This window comes from Ochlerotatus camptorhynchus, unplaced genomic scaffold, assembly GCF_037179485.1.
Source record: "Ochlerotatus camptorhynchus isolate MF236.1 unplaced genomic scaffold, CSIRO-AGI_Acam_v1.1 ptg000392l, whole genome shotgun sequence".
Taxonomy (NCBI): Eukaryota; Metazoa; Arthropoda; class Insecta; order Diptera; family Culicidae; genus Ochlerotatus; species Ochlerotatus camptorhynchus.
Window position 1 is genome coordinate 2,112,302 of NW_027040879.1, and position 20,620 is coordinate 2,132,921.

The window sequence follows — 20,620 nt, forward strand, 5'->3', positions numbered from 1 at the left end:
CAACCGAATCAGTACCACCGAGAACCGCGGACGCAAATTTTTGCCAGTCGATGTTTTTCGTGAGGTCGTACGCGATGTCAACCGAGCGAGTGGAAGATGAACCATTGGTAATAGAAATTTTGATTGGCAAGTGGTCACTACCGTAGGGATCTTGAATTACTTTCCACGAGCAATCCAACGATAGTGAACTCGAACTGAGGGAGAGGTCTAATCTACTTTCTCTTGCTGGAGGTTTGGCCACTCGTGTTACTTCCCCAGTGTTTAGAATTGTCATATTGAAGTTATCGCAAAGGTCGTATATCAGGGTTGAGCGGTTGTCGTCGTACAGTTCCCCCCAGCCTGTACCGTGGGAGTTAAAATCTCCTAAGATCAACCGAGGCTCAGATAAAGCTGAGCAGATATCAGAGAAACCTTGGCGAGAAATCGCAGTTCTTGGAGGAAGATATACTGAGGCAATACTGAGGCTTTTACCTCGAATATTTACCTGACATGCGACAACTTCAATGCCTGTCACGGAAGGCAGATCGATTCTATAAAAGGAATGGAGCTTATTAATCCCGAGAAGCACCCCTCCATACGAATCTGCTCGATCAAGGCGAATAATGTTAATATCAGTGATATCGATTTGTAAATTCAATTCTTATGTAGATTAATATCAATAAATGTTGTAAACTATATCTGTAAAATTCATAATTGTATTTGTGATCTTTCGTAAAGAAAACAGCAAGCATCCTGATTGACTTTGTTTTTAAATATATTTTTTAGAAATATCGAAATATGAATTCAACCGAAATTAAAAATTAGCATATCAAAATATGTTATCAACATGATTTCAAAAACATAATTTGATATCATTTTGATAGTATTTTGATATTCGGCTTTGCTCGGGTAGAGTATCCTATTTAGAAATATATCTGAAAAATTCAAATTTGGCCAACGCCCACCAAGCTTCTGTTAAGAGCTTTTAATTAGTATTAGAAAAACTCAATACCTTTGACCAAGTTGTCTGAATTCCTGCGACTACCTAAGGACAGCTCACGATCCATAGATTTAGAAACGCTGCTGTAGAACAACCCCTACCGGGAAGATGTCTCTTGTAATGAAACATGTTCAATTAGCTTTATTAAGTCGATGCTCATTTTTTACGACCGATTTCCATGTTACAGGTTTTGAAAATCGTCTATGAGTTCAGCTTAAATGACTTACTTGATCAACAACGGCTGGGATAATTTTCTAAACTACCGAATCATATCCAAACAAGGCGTCTTTGCGGATCATTAACGTTAACGCTGATTTTGCACCTGATTAGACTCCTGCGCTAAATATGCGTGCATAGTATTATTTTCGCACTGGAAAGATTCTTAAAGTTTTCTAGAGCTCGAATGCATTAGTGTAACTTTCCAGTACCGTTCTAAACTTGCAGCTGCTTTCAAATAAGTCGATTTTTAAATTTTCTGGCCTTTCACAAATATTACTGTGCAATTATTGTTCCCACAGTAGTCGAAAATGCGTGATACATGTATGTTTAAATGTGCCTTTTTCTCGGAAATGGTTGGCCAAATTAATTTCCTCTTCTATCATCAAACAACAACTCGAACCAAATACCTATCATCATCATCATATCAATCCTTCTGAAGTATCATTCCACTGCTACAGAACGCAACAAAGAAAACTCAATTTCATTCAATGGATCTAAGTCGTCCTCACTCGTAAGGAGACGAGTAATGGCCTAAACACTTGAACAAAACAATTTTTCCAAACTCCAATAAAAATCCTAGCCCAAATTTACGATCCAGGGGAGCACAGTCGCATCTGTGAACGAAATCTTTCGCTTTGATTCATTTGAACTCATTCCGCCATACCACCCCAACGCAACGAGAGTGGATCTGAGAAAAGTATCAAGGTCTCGCAATTAATCACACCATTGTTATTCCTGATCACGTAACTCGTGACGAGCTGTGATCCAACTGTTTACCTACCTTTCCACGGATGGAAGTCCACGGGTTTCCTGGCCCGTTTCTAGTTAGTTGGACTGTCTCGGTGGGTGGACCAAGCGCTTCAACGTCTTGCACCACTGTTAGATAATCCTTGCTTCGTCATCCCGGTTTGTTCCAGCTCCCAAAGGCAACCCAACATTCACCACTAGCACTTATTGCACTTTTGCCTTTTACATCTATCCAAAACAACGCACTCACACAAACCTAGCAACTCCCGTCGAGGAGAAGCAGCAATAGGGAGGTGGGTTGGGCGAATGTTACACAATTTATCTGCCCAATTGATTACTCTTTTTATCGGCTAGCTTTCTACCTTTTCTTTTTGTAAACGTACCCTTTTTTTTAGTATCACCTGCCAAAAAAACTAGATCCTTTTTTATGCGACTCCCCCATTCACTTTCTGATTAACGCAGACATCCTGCCTTTTCTAGGGCCAATCTATGTGCCTAAGGGAAATTCGAAACGCTTCTTCTCGGCCTGCCTGCGCCTCTATAAATAGCACTTGAACGCTGTTGCACTGTTGCACTGGTTTTCATAAACAGTAGCTTCTCCGTTGGTTCCTGTTGCAGCATTGGCAACGACGACGATGACGACGCTCGGTGCCTGAATCACCATCGCACCACCACCCAATCACAGGAAAAACTGAGGCTAGCCAACCAAGCACACGTGGGAAGGCATGTGGAGTGGAAGCTGGGTGTTTCTGTGGGTCCTGACACCAAACTCACTCTCCGCCTTACGCGACCAATGTACGCACACTCACGGACCCACTCTCGCACACACGGCTTGTTCGGCACACGGAACGGACAGGAGACCTGTAAATGCTTCTTCCTTCTGTAACCAGTTAGGTAGGCAGCGCCAGGTGCTGTGCAGAGACTCTATGTAGAACAACCGGGGACGGTTGACCAAACAGCCAACGCTCGGGATGGTCCAAACTCGACTGAATCCATGTCACGGCGAATCCTTGTCGGGATGTTTGGAATGCGATTGTTTGCAGAGCGCGGATAGAGAGCGGGAGAAAAATTCCTAAAGCAGAGCAGATTTTACATGAACAGAGCGACAGATAACGTAGGAAGGAGGAAGGAAGTGAGGGAAGCTTCCTTGGCTCGGTGTTTGAATGCAAGATGCTTGAGACGGATGTGGGCGAACGAAAACGTATTCCCCACAGTTGAAACAGAAGTCGCACTGTGGGTTGCGTGTTCTACCTAATGGCTGGTTATGTATGCTTAATGTCTACCTAACCTGAACAAACAATTAAATGGTTGTATGTTTAGGACATTTTGTAAATATGGGAAATTAAAAATACCTAGGATTGAAATTCTGATGCAATTTGATTCATTTGGATCATTTCAAGGTCAAATAATTGTTTCCTACGATTAAACATTTTGTGCAACAGATTGGTCATTTCAACCATGCAAAACAATTATTCAAAAAGTCGTCTTTTTTTCAATAAATCATAACTCGAAAACGCCACTTTCAATCAAAATGATGTCTGAGTCAAAGCTGTAAGAAATAATAATTCCTTTAAATCGTATAGGAGTATTAAGCGTATTAAACTTGGAAACTTCAAAAAATATAACTAAAAAACAAAAAAAAAAACATCGCTGATTTTTTTAATGATTCATGGAAAAAATTAATCTTGTTTTCCGTGCTGAGCACCAACCTATCGACCCATCAACTTATGATCCGGGGACCAACGGCTTTACTCGAAGGAAGGGTTAATCAGAGATTGTATACGTCATAATATCCCGGTGGCGCCGACTGGGATTGAACACAGAACTGCTGAGGTGAGAAGCAATCACGCTTACCACTACACCACCGGTGCCGCTAGTCTAAGAACCATGAAAACCTTGAAAAAAAAATCAATGTTTTCAATACAGATTTCCAATTTTTTAATATCATTATATTATCACTAAAAAGTATTTTTAACAACCTTTCATTTGATATTTTGATCTTTGAAATCGGCCAGTGGTTCAAAAGTTATAAACTAAAAAAAGACACCCTAACTTGCAAACGGTCACCCTAATGACAAAATAAAAAAAATTCGGCAAAAAAAGAAGTGGATCTCGTGTAGAAAACCAGTTCTTCCTACTTTCACGAACAGTAGCGACGCATGGCGGTAGCGGGCAAACTTTTTACAAGGAAATATATATAATGTTTGTTAGTTTTACACAAACCAACTCGTATAATTTATGCGTCGACTTTTAAACAGAGATGCCAAGAATTATTTCCGAATATCACTACAACAAATCGGCCATACCGATAAGCGAAATATTCAGTACTATTGGGTAATACTTTCCTCCATCAAATTCGAAAGATGTGGATAAACAACACTCTGAAAATTTGACACATTATATCCGTGTAAAATTCTACAAACTTCAAATCATTTTCGCGACTTCTAATTCTTTATCAATATTTACCATTTTTTGCACAGGCTTTTGCTTTGGGATTATGAATTGAACTGGAGGGTGGAATATAAGAAATCCATCACTTTTTTTGCAAATAGATGCACAACGAGAGAATCCAAAAACGCTTTGTCTAAATTGCATGTCAGCGGCTGAAAACTTACCTCCACACGAACAAAGATGCGCGCTTATCGGACGTCAAACCTCAAACTTCAAACTTAAAACTTTCCGTTGTTTTTATCGTGTGGGGTGCACTTATCGATTGCAGTAGCAGGGCTGAAAAAAATCACTAAAATTCATCAATGTTCACTATGGATGAAACATTCATTTCATAGTGACTGCTAGTGATATTTTCAACCCTGATTATAACACCATTATCCATACTCCAATCCATCATTTCCGCAAATCTTAACTTTCTGTTGGCACCACATTGCTTACATAACAATCATTTGAATACATTTTGGTTATTGATGACGTGTATGGGAATATCGATTTTTTCATCAGAACACTAGTTTTTAAGAATATAATGAACAATGTTTAAACAGTCTAAATGCAGCCATTCCATAGCCAAACGATAAAGTGGTTCTCAGAATTTCCTAAAAATCAGTAGTTTTGTTCCTTATTGCAAAATATTAGACCTGTATTTTTATTTTGTCATTAGGGTGATCATTTCCATGTTAGGGTGGTCCAAAAAATCATATTTTTTCAAAAATGACTTCGTGATCATGTTACAGTCGCTATAAATCATTGGAGACGCATGATGGACTAGTCGCATAGGAGTATCGAGCGAAAACCCAAAACTTAATAACTTCAGAAAAATATAACTCAAAATCGAATAATTTGCAATAAAGAACAGAAGTACCAATTTTTACGAAATTCTGAGAACCACTATATCGTTTTGCTATGGAATGCACCGCCACTTATCTTACAATTCATCCGAGATAGGTTCGTCCCAGTCGGTACCGGATCTCCAGATCTGCTGCATTAAGATTTTCCCGTGCACGACGAAATGCGAAACCAGTCCCAGTGGGTCAAATAACGACATCACAGTGCGCAGAACCTGCCGTTTGGTTGGGACCGTTGAGCCGATGATCAACGTTTTGATCTCTTCCTTGAGACTGCTCATATCAAAGGTGAAGACGTCCTCTTTTGGCCTCCAGACCAGACCCAGTATACGCTCTGAGTCTGTCGATTTATCCAAGTTCATGGATACTTCCTGTGGTGTTCCGCATTCCCCGATGCTTGCCAGCACTTCGGCCGAATTGGAGCAGAAGTTTCGGATTTCAAACCCCGCTTGAGAGTGGATGTGTTTCACCTCGTTGATCAACGTCACGGCTTCCTCTTCCGTGTCCACGCTATCCAAGAAATCTTCAACGTAGTGGTTATCCGTTATTGCATTCGCCGCCCTGGGAAATGTCTCGGCGAATTCCTTCGCGTTCACGTTCTTCACGAATTGTGCCAGACTAGGCGAGCAGGTCGCACCGAAAGTGGCGACATCCATTACGTAGATTTGTGGACTCGATCCTGGTTCGAGGCAGAATAGGAAACGCTGTGATTGTTTGTCTTCGTCCCGGATGCGGAGCTGGTGAAACATCTCCTTTATGTCGCCGACGATAGCAATGTCCCTCTGCCTGAAACGCAACAGTACTACTACCAGCGCCACCAAAAGATCCGGACCCTTCATCAACATATCGTTGAAAGACACTCCTCCAGCTCGAGCCTTGGCATCCCAGATCAGCCGTAACTTGGCCGGTTTCTTCGGGTTCTGCACAATACCCAGAGGTAGATACCAGACCTTGCTGGGATCCGTAGACTGCAGCTCGTCTGTCGTGATACGATGTGCATACCCTTTCGCTTCATACTCTGTAATCTGCTCCCTCACCTTCGCTTCGAGGATTGGGTCCTTTCGCAATCGCTTGTCCAGTGCGTTCAGCCGACTTAGCGCCATTGGGTAGCTATCAGGAAAGCAGATGTGATCGTACTTCCATAAAAGTCCCGTCTCGAAAGCGCCATTCACCCTTCGGGTTGTAGCTTCCATTATCTTCCGCGCTCGCTTATCTTCTTCAGCTTCCGGTTTTATGGTGACGCTGGACTCTTTGACTGCTAAGAATTGCTTCATCCACAGATGTAGTTCACGATTATCGGGATCACCATCAGGTGCAGATTCAATTGTTCCAGCACGGAATCATTGCCGGAGTTCTTTCCGAAAATGCACCATCCGAGGCGCGTCTTCGTCGCCACAGGTTCGTTGTCTTTACCTTCTCTTACTCGCAACGAAGTTAGAAGTCGAACGTGTTCTAGTCCGATAATGCGTAGCTTCCGTATAGCTGCGAACTGGCAGACCCTTCAGGTGCGGGTAGGTCTGCTGCAACTCTTCATACTGCATTGTTTGACTTGGAAGTTGTAGCTCTTGCACTGTCCGAACGTTGCTGAGTTTGAACTTCTCTCTAACGCCAGAAATAACCACGGTCACACGTTGAGATCCTTTCTCCTCCCTCGAAATATTTCCGATCCAACTCAAACAAAAGTTGTCGGTTGGCCCCGTGATACCCAGCACCGATGCAATACTGGATTCAAGGAGGGTAGACGACGAACCATCATCCAGAAAAGCATAGGTGTTGATTTGCTGACCGTTACCATGGATAGTCACGGGTAAATATCGAAACAAAGAGTATGCAACCGAAGAGTGGAGATTTTGGTGCACAACGTTATTCGTAGACCGCGACGAGCTTCCTGCTTCCACTCTGTTTTGCGAGGGATTCCTAGTTGAATGCAGTAGCTTGTGATGATGAACTCTGCATCCATCGACGCCGCACTCCTTGTTGGAACGGCAGGGCCACTTCCGATGTGGTATGAGACAGCTTCTGCACAAATTCTTTTGTTTGATCGCCTTCCATCTCTCATCCAGATCGAGTCCCTTAAACTGTACGCAGTTCACGATTTCATGATTCGCACAGGCACAGTACGTGCAGGTCTTCTTCATCGACTCCACTGACGGCTTCTTGTCGTAGTCCACTGCTTGTCCAGTTTTCGTTTCCTCGGAGTGTACGTACAGCTTCGGTTTTCCCTTCCCCGGTTTGATGGATCTCGCGTTCATGGTGAGAGCGTCTATTGGAAGCGTAACGTCCGAAGCCATCACCACTAGTTCGGACATGAAAGCGCTGAAGGTCGCGCATCTGCTCTTGTAATAGGACCACTGCATTTTGAGCTGAGATGGCAGTTTCTCTATTAGCTCATGAAGCAGTGTCGGATTCCACAGATGGTCATGAAGATTGGCGATAGACATATGGTCCACAACGTTTTGCACCACGAGACCGAAGGTTATCTGTGACTGCAAGTTATCGGTCTTCGGAGAGGGAACTGAACGCAATTTTTGGAGGAGAGAATGTATCAGAATTTCCGGTCGACCATACAACCTCCGTAATATATCAACTACAGAGGGCACCGACTGTGGCATCAGCAATCGGCTTTTAACTGCTTCCAATGCATTCCCCTTCAAACAGCGCTGCAATCGCGCCAAGTTTTCGGAGTCAGTGTACCCGCATGTTTCCGTAGAGTTACAAAACGAGCTATAGAACAGCGGCCAATCTTGAGGATCTCCTGAAAAGTTCGGCAACTCTCGTGGCATCACCTGTCTCGCTGCCAGTTGTCCACTAGATGGCCCACTTCTAGCTGGATCGACAGGATGCTGATGTTGTGGATGTTGCGGTTGAGATGGTGGTTGTTGGCTAAACCAGGGAATGCGGGAATCTCTTGAGCCCGCCGCTGATTGCGTCACCGGAATCTCGAACTGAAGTGGATCAACGATGTATGCAGGTGGCACCGTCCCATTAGAAGTTACTGGGGCCCCCTCATTGTTGACAAACATTCTTTCACGCTGCGATGGAACTGGGATGTGACTTACATTTCCCGATTGTATCCCACCGACATCCGTACTGACCAGATTGTTATTAATCCACGTTGATTGACAACCGGAACTTAACACTGGTCGGGAGTGTACCAGTGGTACTGATGATACGGGATTCTGGGATGACCCTTGACCCCCGGTGACTAATGGATTAGTACCAACGTTTTGAAAGGCGACGCTACGACTATAGTTTTGTGCCGGAATGCTTGTAGCGCACGGTTGACTCTGCCCTGAAACTGCGGTCGGAAATGCGGAATTGTAGCTAACAATTGGCGTACACCCATAGTTTATGGAAGAGACTTGTGGTACGCTTGTAATTACTATGCTATCCTGCAATATTGGCCTACTACTTGAGGGAAATGTGACGGCATAATCACCACATCCCGATGCCCTACTCCCACTAATTGGTACTTTATTAACTCGTGGGTAATGACTACTGGACATAGGGTGAATTTCTATATTCGGAGGCGGAGCACTACTGTTGACTTTCCGCGGACCATCCATCGTAGCTGAAGTGTCGATCCCGACAGTAGAATTGCATCTCGTAAGCAAGAAGGAACTTACCAGAGGCCGTTGGGGAACGTCGAATGTGATTTCGGTGCGTGATACGAAGCTGCCGTCTGACTTCACTGGAATCGGAATTTGAGGTACCATCGTTGCCAATGAACGCTTCACGCTTCTGGAACCATCCACTGAATTTGGCGTGGAAGTTGACGCTGGATCCGAAGTTACTATGGCGGGAACGTTTGACGTGATCGGATTTGATCTGATGGAAGCTGGAATTGTAGACTGTTGAACTGCTTCTGTGGCTACGACCGTTGACTTCATGCTACTGGGGGGCACTACTGTCACTTGCTGTGCTGTGCTGCCTTCCTGTCTGCTAAGCCACGACCGAACCTTCTCTCGACTAGTTCGACTGCTCAGTCTTGTTTTCCTACTGGCTCCTTCTTCCGCATCATCCGCTTCGGTCATGAGCAGATCGTACTTCTGCCTCAAAAACCGCAACGCTTTCTGCTCTTCAATCATCTGCAGGCTTAGCTCTACTCGGGTCGAGCGTTTATTCATAGACGAGCGACTGACGGACGTCCTCGAATAGTAAACAACATCATCTTCCAGCGATCGGCATCGATCACACTTCCAAGTGCGATCCGGATCGGCGATGGAGTCCGTAACACCCGCGCAGTTGAAGTGCACCCACGTCTCACACATATCGCATCCAACGAGATGGTTTGCTGTGTCCAGCCGATCGCATTTGGCACAGTGTTTTGCATTACTGTCGCTCATTTTTCGGTTCGACTAGAACCTCCAGAAAATCTTTGAAGATTGTTCGGATAGATTTTCGGGCAGACGTAAACACGTTTTGATTGCAGCATAAGCAGCTTCAAAGCTGTAATTGTATATTTGTTTGAGTTTTAATGGAATTTAAATAAAGGTTTTCACTTACATTTTCGTGTTGTTCTTCCTGTTCAAACCCGAAACTCTATGTGAACGTGAATTATCGCTAGCAACAAATTGCCCTAGGTTTTATAAATTAATCAATATTTTTTTTTTGCCCTAGGTTTTACAAATTTCGCATGTTAGGATAAGTTTAATTAAGTACTTACTCTAAGGTTTGTAATATTAAGCAATTGGTATAACTCCAGCCGTACTAATAGTAGAACTAGTTATCTATAATAAATTTAGGGTTAGGATTTTCTTTGCGCCTAAATAGGCAATAAATGTATATAATTTTACCTAGGTTGATGATTTCATTAAATTCACTTGACAATAGCTCACAAAATCTAGATTTAGAAGCTTTAGGTAGGATTTACTTATTATTATATTCAATTTTATTGACCTTTAATTTACTCTCGAATTTACTCCACTTTCACGATCACATTGTTGTTTTTTGCTGTAAGTGACGTTTGAGTGACACGTCACCGGCTATGCTCTGTTTGACGTTTGCTGGTTGCCAGATCTTGGGTGGTACGGAACTCACCTCGCTACCAATGAGCCTGCCCTGTGGTATCGTAACAATATATCGTAACAGGCGTGATCAGAGATGTTATGCCTCAGAACATCCCGGCGGCGTCGACTGGGATTGAACCCAGGCCTGCTGGGGTGAGAGGTAATCACGCTTACCACTACACTACCGGCACCGCTATTAATTGAATGATTGTAATGATTCACCTTCAATCGAATGATATGAAAATTAACAGCACTGGTTAATGAACATTCACCCGAAGCCTCAGCCCACAGGCACGGAGTCATGTGATCATGCTCTTATGCTAATGGTCCAAAAGGAACACGTGAACCGCAAGTAACAATGAGCCGAAAACCTGCGTAGGCGTGCAGTCGTTTTCTCCCACTGCTACTCTCTTAAAGGGTCGCCTACTCCTGGCTGCAGGAGATGAACGTCCTTGATTCGTGAGAGCGTCCGGATGCGAACTGCTCTGAGCGCAATCAAACAAACTCTTCGGTTAACTTTTCCGGAGAGCAGAGAAAGCGGGAGGATATTTAGCAACTCAACAAACAAACTGCAACTAATATTTGAATAGATCGGGAGGGGGTCAGTGGAGGAGCTTCCGTTCACGAGTCACATGAGATGCAGGCGGCAGTGCCATGACGATTCAATCAACAAGTTAGAAACCTGATGATAATGGAATATTGGTGAGCATGCGTAGTGTGTGTGTGTGTGGGGGGGGGGGGGGGGTTTGGTTTGGCAGCTCCTTACGGCGAATGGTGAAACGAGACAAGACACTTACACGGATGATGAGATCGACTCAAAATTTAACGGAATTCGAATCTATTTAGTCGAAAATGGATTGTCTCACAAAATGAATAAATATTTCCGAACTATTACTCCTGGATTGAGACAAAATGTAATCGATTTTCCTCATATTCAAGAAGTTTTTCCTGGAAAATATCGAAACATTTTGCTCACTTTTGACAAAATTGAGTCGAATTCAATTCAATTTCTAGTCGTAAGTGTACACGGCCGCTGAATCTGACTCATATTTTTTTTTCCGTTTACTCAAATTCGCAAAAAGCAGGTCCCTCATAGTCTGAGTAAATTTTTACTCAAATAAGTGTAAATATAACTCATATGTGAGTAAATGTCACCCAAATGTTCGTGACATTTACTCAGATTTGACCACAACTTTACTCAGTCTATGAGCCTACATTTTTGCGAATTTGAATGAATGGAACTCAAATATGAGTTAGTTTCAACGGGCGTGTAGGAATGAGCTTTGGTGGTGGAATTTGGGTGCCAAAGCTTTGAGTCAACAAACAGCAAATTTTATACACATGGAGACGCATGGTCAATTGATTGTTTATGGAATGTTCTTTTGTCGTTCCTGTTGGGAAAACACGATGCTTCAAATATAGGAAATATTTAATTTAGGACTGATCATCTCTTGCGTTCATGCTACACAAATCTTATCACTCTACAAGAAAGGAATCAGAAGTTAAACTACCTCAAGTAACGTTGATCAACATCTCCATATAATATATTAACGTAATAATATAAGTTGATTCATGATTCTGGTTCTTGCTTTTTATTGTTTTCGTTTCGCTTTAGCCATTCAAGCCACTCGACGTCTACACTTTCGGTCACTCAAGCACACACGCAGCCGGGACTCGTTCCTACACTTTCAATAATTAACCTAGTTTTTACTCTATGAAACTACGAAAGGACTTATAAATTAAGATTATTAATCTGCTGACTAGTGCTGCTTCTTTTGATATTTTATATTCTTCACAATAAGCATCGGTGCAAACTTACACCGACTGATGTCCATCTTCGAGTTGAAAATTGATCAAATTCCAAGATGTTTGTTCCCAAATAAGCTACAGCTAATTTATGTACGTAAGTTAGTTGTAGGATGCCGGTGGCATTCGCCTATAGAGCCGTAGCGTTTCAGGATGGGATGGACGATTAATTCTGCTCAAAACAGAGTGACAATTTTGAAACCGATAGTATTTCTTGATGCGCATGCAGTAAAAGAAATCATCCGCACGTAAATGGAAACCAGCTTCCATTAGTGTAATAACAGTACACAGGAAAAAGAGAGCATTATGGCATTAGAATAAAACTACTGTATTTTAATTTAAAAAAAGTCGAATCACTACATAAGTAAAACTGAAAACTATCCTTACGAGTCACACCACATAGGAAGTTGGTAGTACTAGTAAATCGTCCAAAGGATAAATTCGTATGTATGTGGCTGAATACTTGTTGCACGATCAGTATAAGGGGGTATATTTGTAGCCCTTTGTTTTGTTTTTGGTTTATTGGTCCAGTAGAAGTTACTCACTGTCAGTGGTTTTACCTTCCACGGATGATAACCGGAGAAGTCGTAGTTTTTCGCTCCCGGGACTGACCCAGCCGTTTTCCTTCTTGCCTATCAGGTAGGATGGAACCTCCGAGAAGGCAGTCGTCGTTGACGTCAAATCCACCCCGAGCCGGCCAACGATCTTTTCCGCAATGTTAGTGCTGGTATTGCTGGTTTCGTTAGTACCTATACTATGGTTATCATTATCAGTGTCAACCGTACTGTTTGCATTACTACATTGGACATTACTTGTGGGTGATCCTAATGTAGGTCGTAGGTTGTTGTCACTGGACTCTTCTTCCTTCTCCTCCTCCTCCGCCTCCTCCTGCACATCCTCTTCCTCCTCGCCATCCTCGGTAATCGTGTTGGTGCTGCTGTTCTTGTTTTGACTGCACATGTTATTGTTATTGTTGGCAAATTTCTCTTTGGAACTCTGCGCCACATCAAGCCAATGGTTCTTGTTATCCTTGACACCGTCAACCAGAGGAACCAACGTGTCGGAAAGAGAGGCGAATGCCTGGAACGAAATGCCATAAAATCATACATAAAAAATACGGTTGGAGTTAGATGTTGACATCTGAATCAATCTTAGAGTTCACTTTAATCTGGAGCAAATTTGTATTCGTTGCAAGCCTCACGCACGATAAGTTCTCGACTAACAATAGAAAGGGCCTATGAGCTTTTGTAAACCAAATTATTAATGCACTTCCCGAAGGTACCGACGTTCGCCTACGCAAATCAACAACACTATTAGGATGGAGAAATTTCCTCTATCCGATGGAGTTGTTGGTTTGCATAAGGGTCATTCCAGATCAAGTATATATACTATATCTGCCATTCCATAGCAAACCGATGTATAGTAGTGTTACTCCTAATTGTAAAATATTTGATTCGTATTTTTATTTCGTCTACAGGGTAACCATTTCTATGTTAGGGTGATCCATAAAATCAATTTTCATCAAAAATGTACATGGGTTCATTTCATACAATACACTCGGGCGTATCGATGTGCACAAGTGTATTCGCAGATGTTTGCACACGGGTACATTGCACATGGGTTTGTGCACGGAACAAAATTATAAAATAACGAAAACAAAAACGCTGTAGATCGGGACTTGAATCATGAATTTTATAATCATCAGGCCTGAGTCTTGACCACTCGTCTATTTTAATGCGCGAGTAATGTTAAGGTTAAAGACATATAAGAAGTGCTCATAGTAGGTAAGGGAACTATTTATTCTGCCCTTTGTGCAAGCCGGCTCCCATATGAGCACAAGCATGACTTTGCACTCGAGTACAAACGTGTGTTCAAATGGGCTTGTACACATTCGAACATAGCAAGCGGAGAACAAGTGAGTGCATAACATTCGTGTACTTTAAAACACATGTTGTACCGTGAAGACTTTTTTCCCTTGATTTGTTTTTCCTCGATCTTGTTTTCCGTGCTGACCACCAATGCTACCGACGCCAGGGAAACAGCTCCCACACCTGGACCCTACCTATCGACCCATCAACTCATGAACCGGGGACCAACAGCTTTTACTTCCCTTTCGAAGGAAGGCGTGATCAGAGATGTTATGCCTCAGAACATCCCAGCGGCGCCGACTGGTATTGAACCCAGGCCTACTGGGGTGAGAGGTAATCACGTTTACCCCTACACCACCGGCGCTGCTACCGTGAAGACTGAAATTGACTTATATAAAAAAAAAATAGCTTTTGAACCGATTTCCAAGATCAAAATAGAAGAGCAATAGTTTGTATCGAGTAACTCGATTTGCTAACATTTGCTACGTAGGACTTTTTGAAAAGTTACGCGAAAATTATATATTGGCGTTGACGGCACCGTCGAAAAATCGCCTCTTCTAGCAAAGATAGACAGTTTCGTATGGGAACTTTCGGTGGAGTGAAAGGATAGTACAAAGCCCGCCATGTTTTACGTACAGTCTGACGATTGCTTATGAATCTTACCATAGGAGTAAAGACCGATAGAGTCACCGTCAACGCCAATTGCTTGTCTTCTTTGTTCATGGGGCAACAATTAAGAATTTCATCGTAGCTCACATCAATGTTGCTCTGCGATGCAAGTGTGAAGGAGTAAGATGTTTTGTTCTGTCATAACTCGGTCAGTTGTATCGCTGTCAGTTTTAGCGTTGCCAGATTGTTTTCATCATTATCGGTATCGAATGATTAAAAAATCGGTGTTTATTGGTATTCACTATTTTAATTACTTTTAATTTTTTCTTTAAAACTTTTGGACTAAAATCGAAGGATGTACTTTCCATGTAAGTCGGAAGAAATTTCTGGGAAATATTTGAATTAGTCTCTTAATGGTACCGACAAAATTCCAGAGGAAAAATAAAGAAGATCTCGTGGAGGAAGTTTGAAGGAAGTTCTAAAAGATGTCGAAAAAACATCTGATGGGGATCTTCCAAGACAAATATTGAGAATCTTCTGGTAATATTTTTTTTAAACTTTCGGAAAAAATCTAGGAGCCAGAAAGTTTGGAAATCGGAAGCCAAAGCCGGAGGCGCTATTTCCAGGGGAAGTTAGGAGAAGCTAAAAAACCCACAATAAGTCGGAAAAACCTACGGAGAGTGACTTATGGAGAAACTTCCAGAGGAAGACAAAAGAATCTTCTAGGGGAACTCGATAGATACATCCGGTAGAACTTTAATTGAACTTCCTGGAGAAGACGGAAGAAACTTCCAGGAGACACTGGGACATAAAGGGCGAACACGAATTTATTGCGACACATTCAACAGGGCATAACTTTTTTACCATTGGGTAAAAAACAACCAAATTTTGCACACTTTCTCATTGATGTGTATTGTGTACATACTGTCAAACTCGAAGTCGTGTTTTTCAATTCAACGAAAATGGAGGTGAACCAACGCGAGTTGAGAGAACAAATTCTTTCCAAACACCTGGAATTTCCTGACCTGTCGCACCGGCAGTTGGGAAAAATGTTGAACGTTGGACCACGGCAAAGGAGCTGGAAGAAAACCGGGACCGGAAAACAAAAAGACGGAGGGAAAGGTGAAGCGGATGATTAAAGCAAATCCCAACGTCTCAAGCCGTGATTTGGCTAAAAAGATCGGCATGTCGCAGAGCTACGTCCAGAATGCAAAGAAGAGAGCTGGACTAAAGGGTGATACGGTCAAAATTTGGTCAAGGGAAAACGCGTGTAAATCGGTGAAATCGTTTATTTAAAAAATCAAATTAAATTTCTTTTTCAAGTTCAATTAGTATAAAATTCAGGAAAAATATTCAGTTAGGCTTCCGCTTTTCCAAATCCGAATTGCCGGGCCTTACGCTTGACCCCTGCCATCAGATTTTGTACAGCCACCTTTTCCACCTTCTTCGCCGCAGAAAGCCAGTTTGCCTTGAACTGCTGCTCGCTCTTAGCAGTTTTTTTTTTAATCTTCTTTAGGTTCCGCTTGACAATAGCCCAGTATTTCTCAATTGGGCGGAGCTCTGGCGTGTTGGGAGGGTTCTTGTCCTTGGGAACCACCTGCACGTTGTTGGCGGCGTACCACTCCATGGCCTTTTTACCGTAATGGCAAGATGCCAAATCCGGCCAAAACAGTACGGAACAACCGTGTTTCTTCAGGAAAGGCAGCAGACGTTTATTCAAACACTCTTTCACGTAAATTTCTTGGTTGACAGTCCCGGAAGATATGAAAATGCTGCTTTTCAAGCCACAGGTACAGATGGCTTGCCAAACCAGATATTTCTTTGCGAACTTTGACAGTTTCATGTGCTTGAAAACATCTGCTACCTTTCCCCTTCCTTTTGCCTGTCCCGGAAGCTGCTTGTAGTCGGCTTTGACGTAGGTTTCGTCGTCCATTACCACGCAGTCAAACTTCGTCAGCATCGTCGTGTACAGCCTCCGGGATCGCGCTTTGGCCGTCGTATTTTGTTTATCATCGCGATTTGGAGTCACTACCTTCTTGTAAGTCGATAGTCCGGCTCGTTTTTTGGCTCGATGCACGGTTGTAGACGATACACCCAGCTTATTTGCGGCATCTCTGAGAGAGAAGTTAGGGTTTCGCTTGAAACTACCGGCAACTCTCTTTGTCGTCTCAGCGGCTTCCGGTTTTCAATTTGCCCTCGATCCAGACTTCCTGGCTGTCGAAAAACGCTCCCCAAACACTTTAATTACATTTGTAACGGTTGATTTGGCAACTTTTAGCGATTTTGCCAACTTTGCGTGCGAGTAGCTCGGATTTTCGCGATGCGCGAGCAAAATTTTGATACGCTGCTCTTCTTGCTTGGACGGCATTTTGACAACTGAAGAGTGAATTCCAAAATCAAAATAGGAGCAACATTCTACACACACACACCTTCAAAATGAGGGGTGTTCAGGTTTTTTAAATGCAAAATTGAAAGAAATACGTCAAGTTGATATTGACCAAATTTTGACCGTATCACCCTTTACATACATACAAGGTACAGAACTTCCCAAACCGCGATGAGCGGCAACAATCGACGGCTAAAACTCGGGCACGGAAGCTCTACGAGAAGATGCTGACAAAATATGGCTGCTGTGTGATGGACGACGAAACGTATATAAAAGCCGATTTTAAGCAAATTCCGGGGTTGGAGTTTTTCACCGGCAAGAGCAAGTTCGATGTGGACGACAAATTTAAGAAGAAGAAAATGTCGAAGTTCGCCTCCAAATATCTCATTTGGCAGGCCATCTGCTCTTGCGGACTGAGGAGTGAGCCTTTCGTGACAAAGGGCACAGTAAATGGCGAGATCTACAAATCTGAGTGCCTCGAGAAGCGCCTTTTGCCGTTCTTGCAGCAGCAGCTCCGCTATTTTGGCCAGATTTGGCATCATGCCACTATTCTAAAAGTGTCCTGGAGTGGTATGAGGCCAATTATGTCCATTTTGTTCCAAAGGACATGAATCCGCCAAACTGTCCGGAGCTGCGCTCGGTGGAGCAGTACTGGGCAATAATGAAGCGGGAACTTCGGAAGAGCAAGAAGGCAGTCAAAGACGAGAAGGACATGTTAAGAAAATGGAAAAAAAAAACTGAGAAACTGGTACCGGATGACACTGTAAAGACTTTGATGGAGGGCATCAAGTGAAAATGCGTTCAATTTTACACTCAAGGCTCCATCGATTAACTTTTCTTTTAATTTTTGAAGTAAATATATGTATAAAACTACCCTAAAATTTTGGTTTGATTCTAAACATTATAAGAAAATTGGCATGACATTTTCGGTGTCGCAATAATTTCGTGTTCGCCCTTTACTTCCTACGGTAGATTGGAAGACACTTCTGGAAAAATTCGGACGCCAGAGGGCTTACGTAACAGTCGAAAGATACTTCAAAGAGAAGATGGGATAATATCTGGACGAAATAGATTCCTGAGTTCGCTGAACTTCCGATTTTTTATTTTTTTTAAAGTTCTCGAAACTGCCGATAGAAAATACAGAGCTTCCACAATTCTCACACTTTTCTAATGTTCATGTAACTTCCCTTACGTTCAAAAATTTACGTTTTTATGGGCCTATTTTCCACAGAATAAAAGTGTTTCCCGATTTGCAGGAATTATTTGGATAAAACATCAGCTGTTTATCGACTCCTTGGTAACCAAAAACGCGAGGAAATGTAAGCATTAGTCGAAAGATTATCAAGCATAAGATATTTTTGAAGAGGTTTTTTTTAGAGCAGGCTCAAAAATTTTAATTATTCAAGAGATAAAATTCTCGCACAAAAGTTTCCTCCGACAATTCAGTGCGGCCAGACAGTAATCATTTTGACTATTAATAAAAAAAATCGGTACAAATCGGTATTAAAACTCAAAAATCGGTATTCTGAGAAACCTTATCTGTATTGATGAATCTACGCGAAACTGCACCAGTGCATGCGACACTTAGGTTTGAAATCCAAAACCACAAAAGGGATGATGTACTAAAAAATATTTCATACGATTTGACAGGTAACAAAACGTGATTTTATTTTTCTCATCATTTCCATCTGCTGGTCGACCGTAGTGTAGATTCATCAATATCGGTATCAAGTTTGAAAATCGGTATATCTGGTAACGCTGGTCAGTTTGTCCAAAAATGTCAAAATCATGTGAACTAAGGTGCATCTATATGCGGTTGATAGAGATAGAGTCCCCCTGGCTCTGTTGCAATACACTAAGGGTTACCATATGGTATCCTAAAGGAGGACATGTCCTCCTTTTTCAATTTTTTTCTTCATCCTCCTTTTGCCCGAAAATGTCATACTTTTTAATCCTTGCATTTTTTCCAGTAACATATTCATAAAATTGTTTTCAAAGAGGGTTGTTTGAAGAGCTTATTTGTTTAATTATGTCACAACCTCATCTTATCCAGCAAATGCCATTCGATGGTGGGACTAGGAGTATACTACAGATGTCAACCCCAGATGGAACATTTTCAAATAAACCTGCTATTCTAACAGACTTATTTCAGGCAAACCAGAAATCAATTTTGAAAAACAATTCCTCGAAAATCGGACGATCAACAACAGAGGGATTATCGAACATTATAATTTATTTTCGAAGTGTCAGTGAAAATTCATCAATTTTTCTGAATTTTTACATAAATTTGACATTTTGAAAATAAATTATATTGTTCGAAAATCTCTCTGTTGTTGATCGTGTGATTTTCGAGGTGTTTGTCAAAATTGATTTCTGGGCTGCCAGAAATAAGACTGTACAATAACAGATTTATTTGGAAATTTTCTAACTGTAAAATTTAAGTTAAAATTCACCCAATGGAACACAGCCACACAGATTCAATCCAACATTTGTTCGATTTTGACATTCTGGTTATTTTTTTTTTTAATTTTGTCTAGGCCGCTACCATACTGAGAGCGAAGAGGCACGCGAATTATGAGATCGAATGTGGAAGCGGCCTTAGAGTCCTATGTTGAATCAAGTGTAAAATTAACAGGTTGCTCAGATGTTCCATTTTGGTTTCAATCAGCGATGACATTTATCCTGATTTATGAGCATGGTAAAAGTTGGGATGGTTTTAAGGCTGTAAAGCTGTAATTTTCATGCAAATCAGCTAGACTAGATCATTTCCAAGTATCAAAAATGACTTATGAAGACTAGTTTGATGCATTTTTTAGAAGTATAACGAGAAGATGAACTGAATTGGTAACAATTACAAGGAGAGAGAGAAGGATTAGTAATTTCCATTTAATTCCCCTATATTATTTTCTTATCCTTGACAGATACGCGTATTTCGTCTACAATGTGCAGACTTCTTCAGTGTCTTGTACTAATACTCGAGTATTCCACTAAGACGCCCATTTTCATCAGGAACCATTACAAGTTATGAACAATCTCAATTGAATCTTTGCAAATCATGAATTTTGTTATTGATGAATTTACACGAAACTGCACCAGTGCATGCGACACCTAGGTTTGAATTTCAAAACCATAAAAGTGATGATGTACTAAAAAATATGCCATACAATTCGACAGGTAGCAAAACATCATTATCATTTTCACATCATTTCCATTTGCCGGTCGACCATAACGTAAATTCATCAATAGCGCACATATTATTAAAACGTTTGATAAATACTCATTGTCCTCCTTTAATGTTAAGAAAGGGAATCATTGTCCTCCTTAATCTTCAAAATGAAATGTCCTCCTTTTCAAGTTTTTGATATGGTAACCCTAAAAACACATGGTTCACGGCTTACATATACCAGGCTAGCTACTCCACTCCTTTCCTGTGTGTGACGTCATCAGAATCGGTGAAATGAACAAAAAAGTTTTCATTGTCAATATACATAAATTTTCATACTTTTCTAATGAAAATTATGCATCTGTGATCTAAACATCAGATAGAATTCATGATAACCAAATTAAATGCAATGGAAAATGCAACAATAATGTCGTCGGTTTAAAAAGCTGTTCCGGTATCCACCGTATACCGTATGCTGGCTTCCATGGCAGTAATCCGGAAGAGTGGTAGCGGCTGTCTAACGAAGATAATGAATAAG

General features: G+C 41.7%; 2 protein-coding genes across 10 annotated transcripts in view; both read right to left on the reverse strand.

The window, feature by feature from the left end:
- Positions 1-2,908, reverse strand: part of LOC135710599 (probable G-protein coupled receptor CG31760) — a 401,234-nt gene extending 398,326 nt beyond the window's left edge. For all 4 annotated transcript variants that reach the window (XM_065233213.1, XM_065233214.1, XM_065233216.1 and 1 more), the window contains exon 1: positions 1,980-2,908. The gene's annotated coding sequence lies outside the window, so the exon portion shown is untranslated. The remainder of the gene's footprint in view (positions 1-1,979) is intronic.
- An 8,753-nt stretch (positions 2,909-11,661) lies between these two features.
- Pde11 (Phosphodiesterase 11) overlaps positions 11,662-20,620 on the reverse strand; it is a 439,247-nt gene continuing 430,288 nt past the window's right edge. For 4 of the 6 annotated variants that reach the window (XM_065233210.1, XM_065233208.1, XM_065233209.1 and 1 more), the window contains one exon: positions 11,662-13,136. In XM_065233210.1, the coding sequence (XP_065089282.1) occupies positions 12,594-13,136 (543 nt within the window). In that variant the 3' untranslated portion in view covers positions 11,662-12,593. The remainder of the gene's footprint in view (positions 13,137-20,620) is intronic. The other 2 variants (XM_065233207.1, XM_065233211.1) reach the window with 2 other exon arrangements.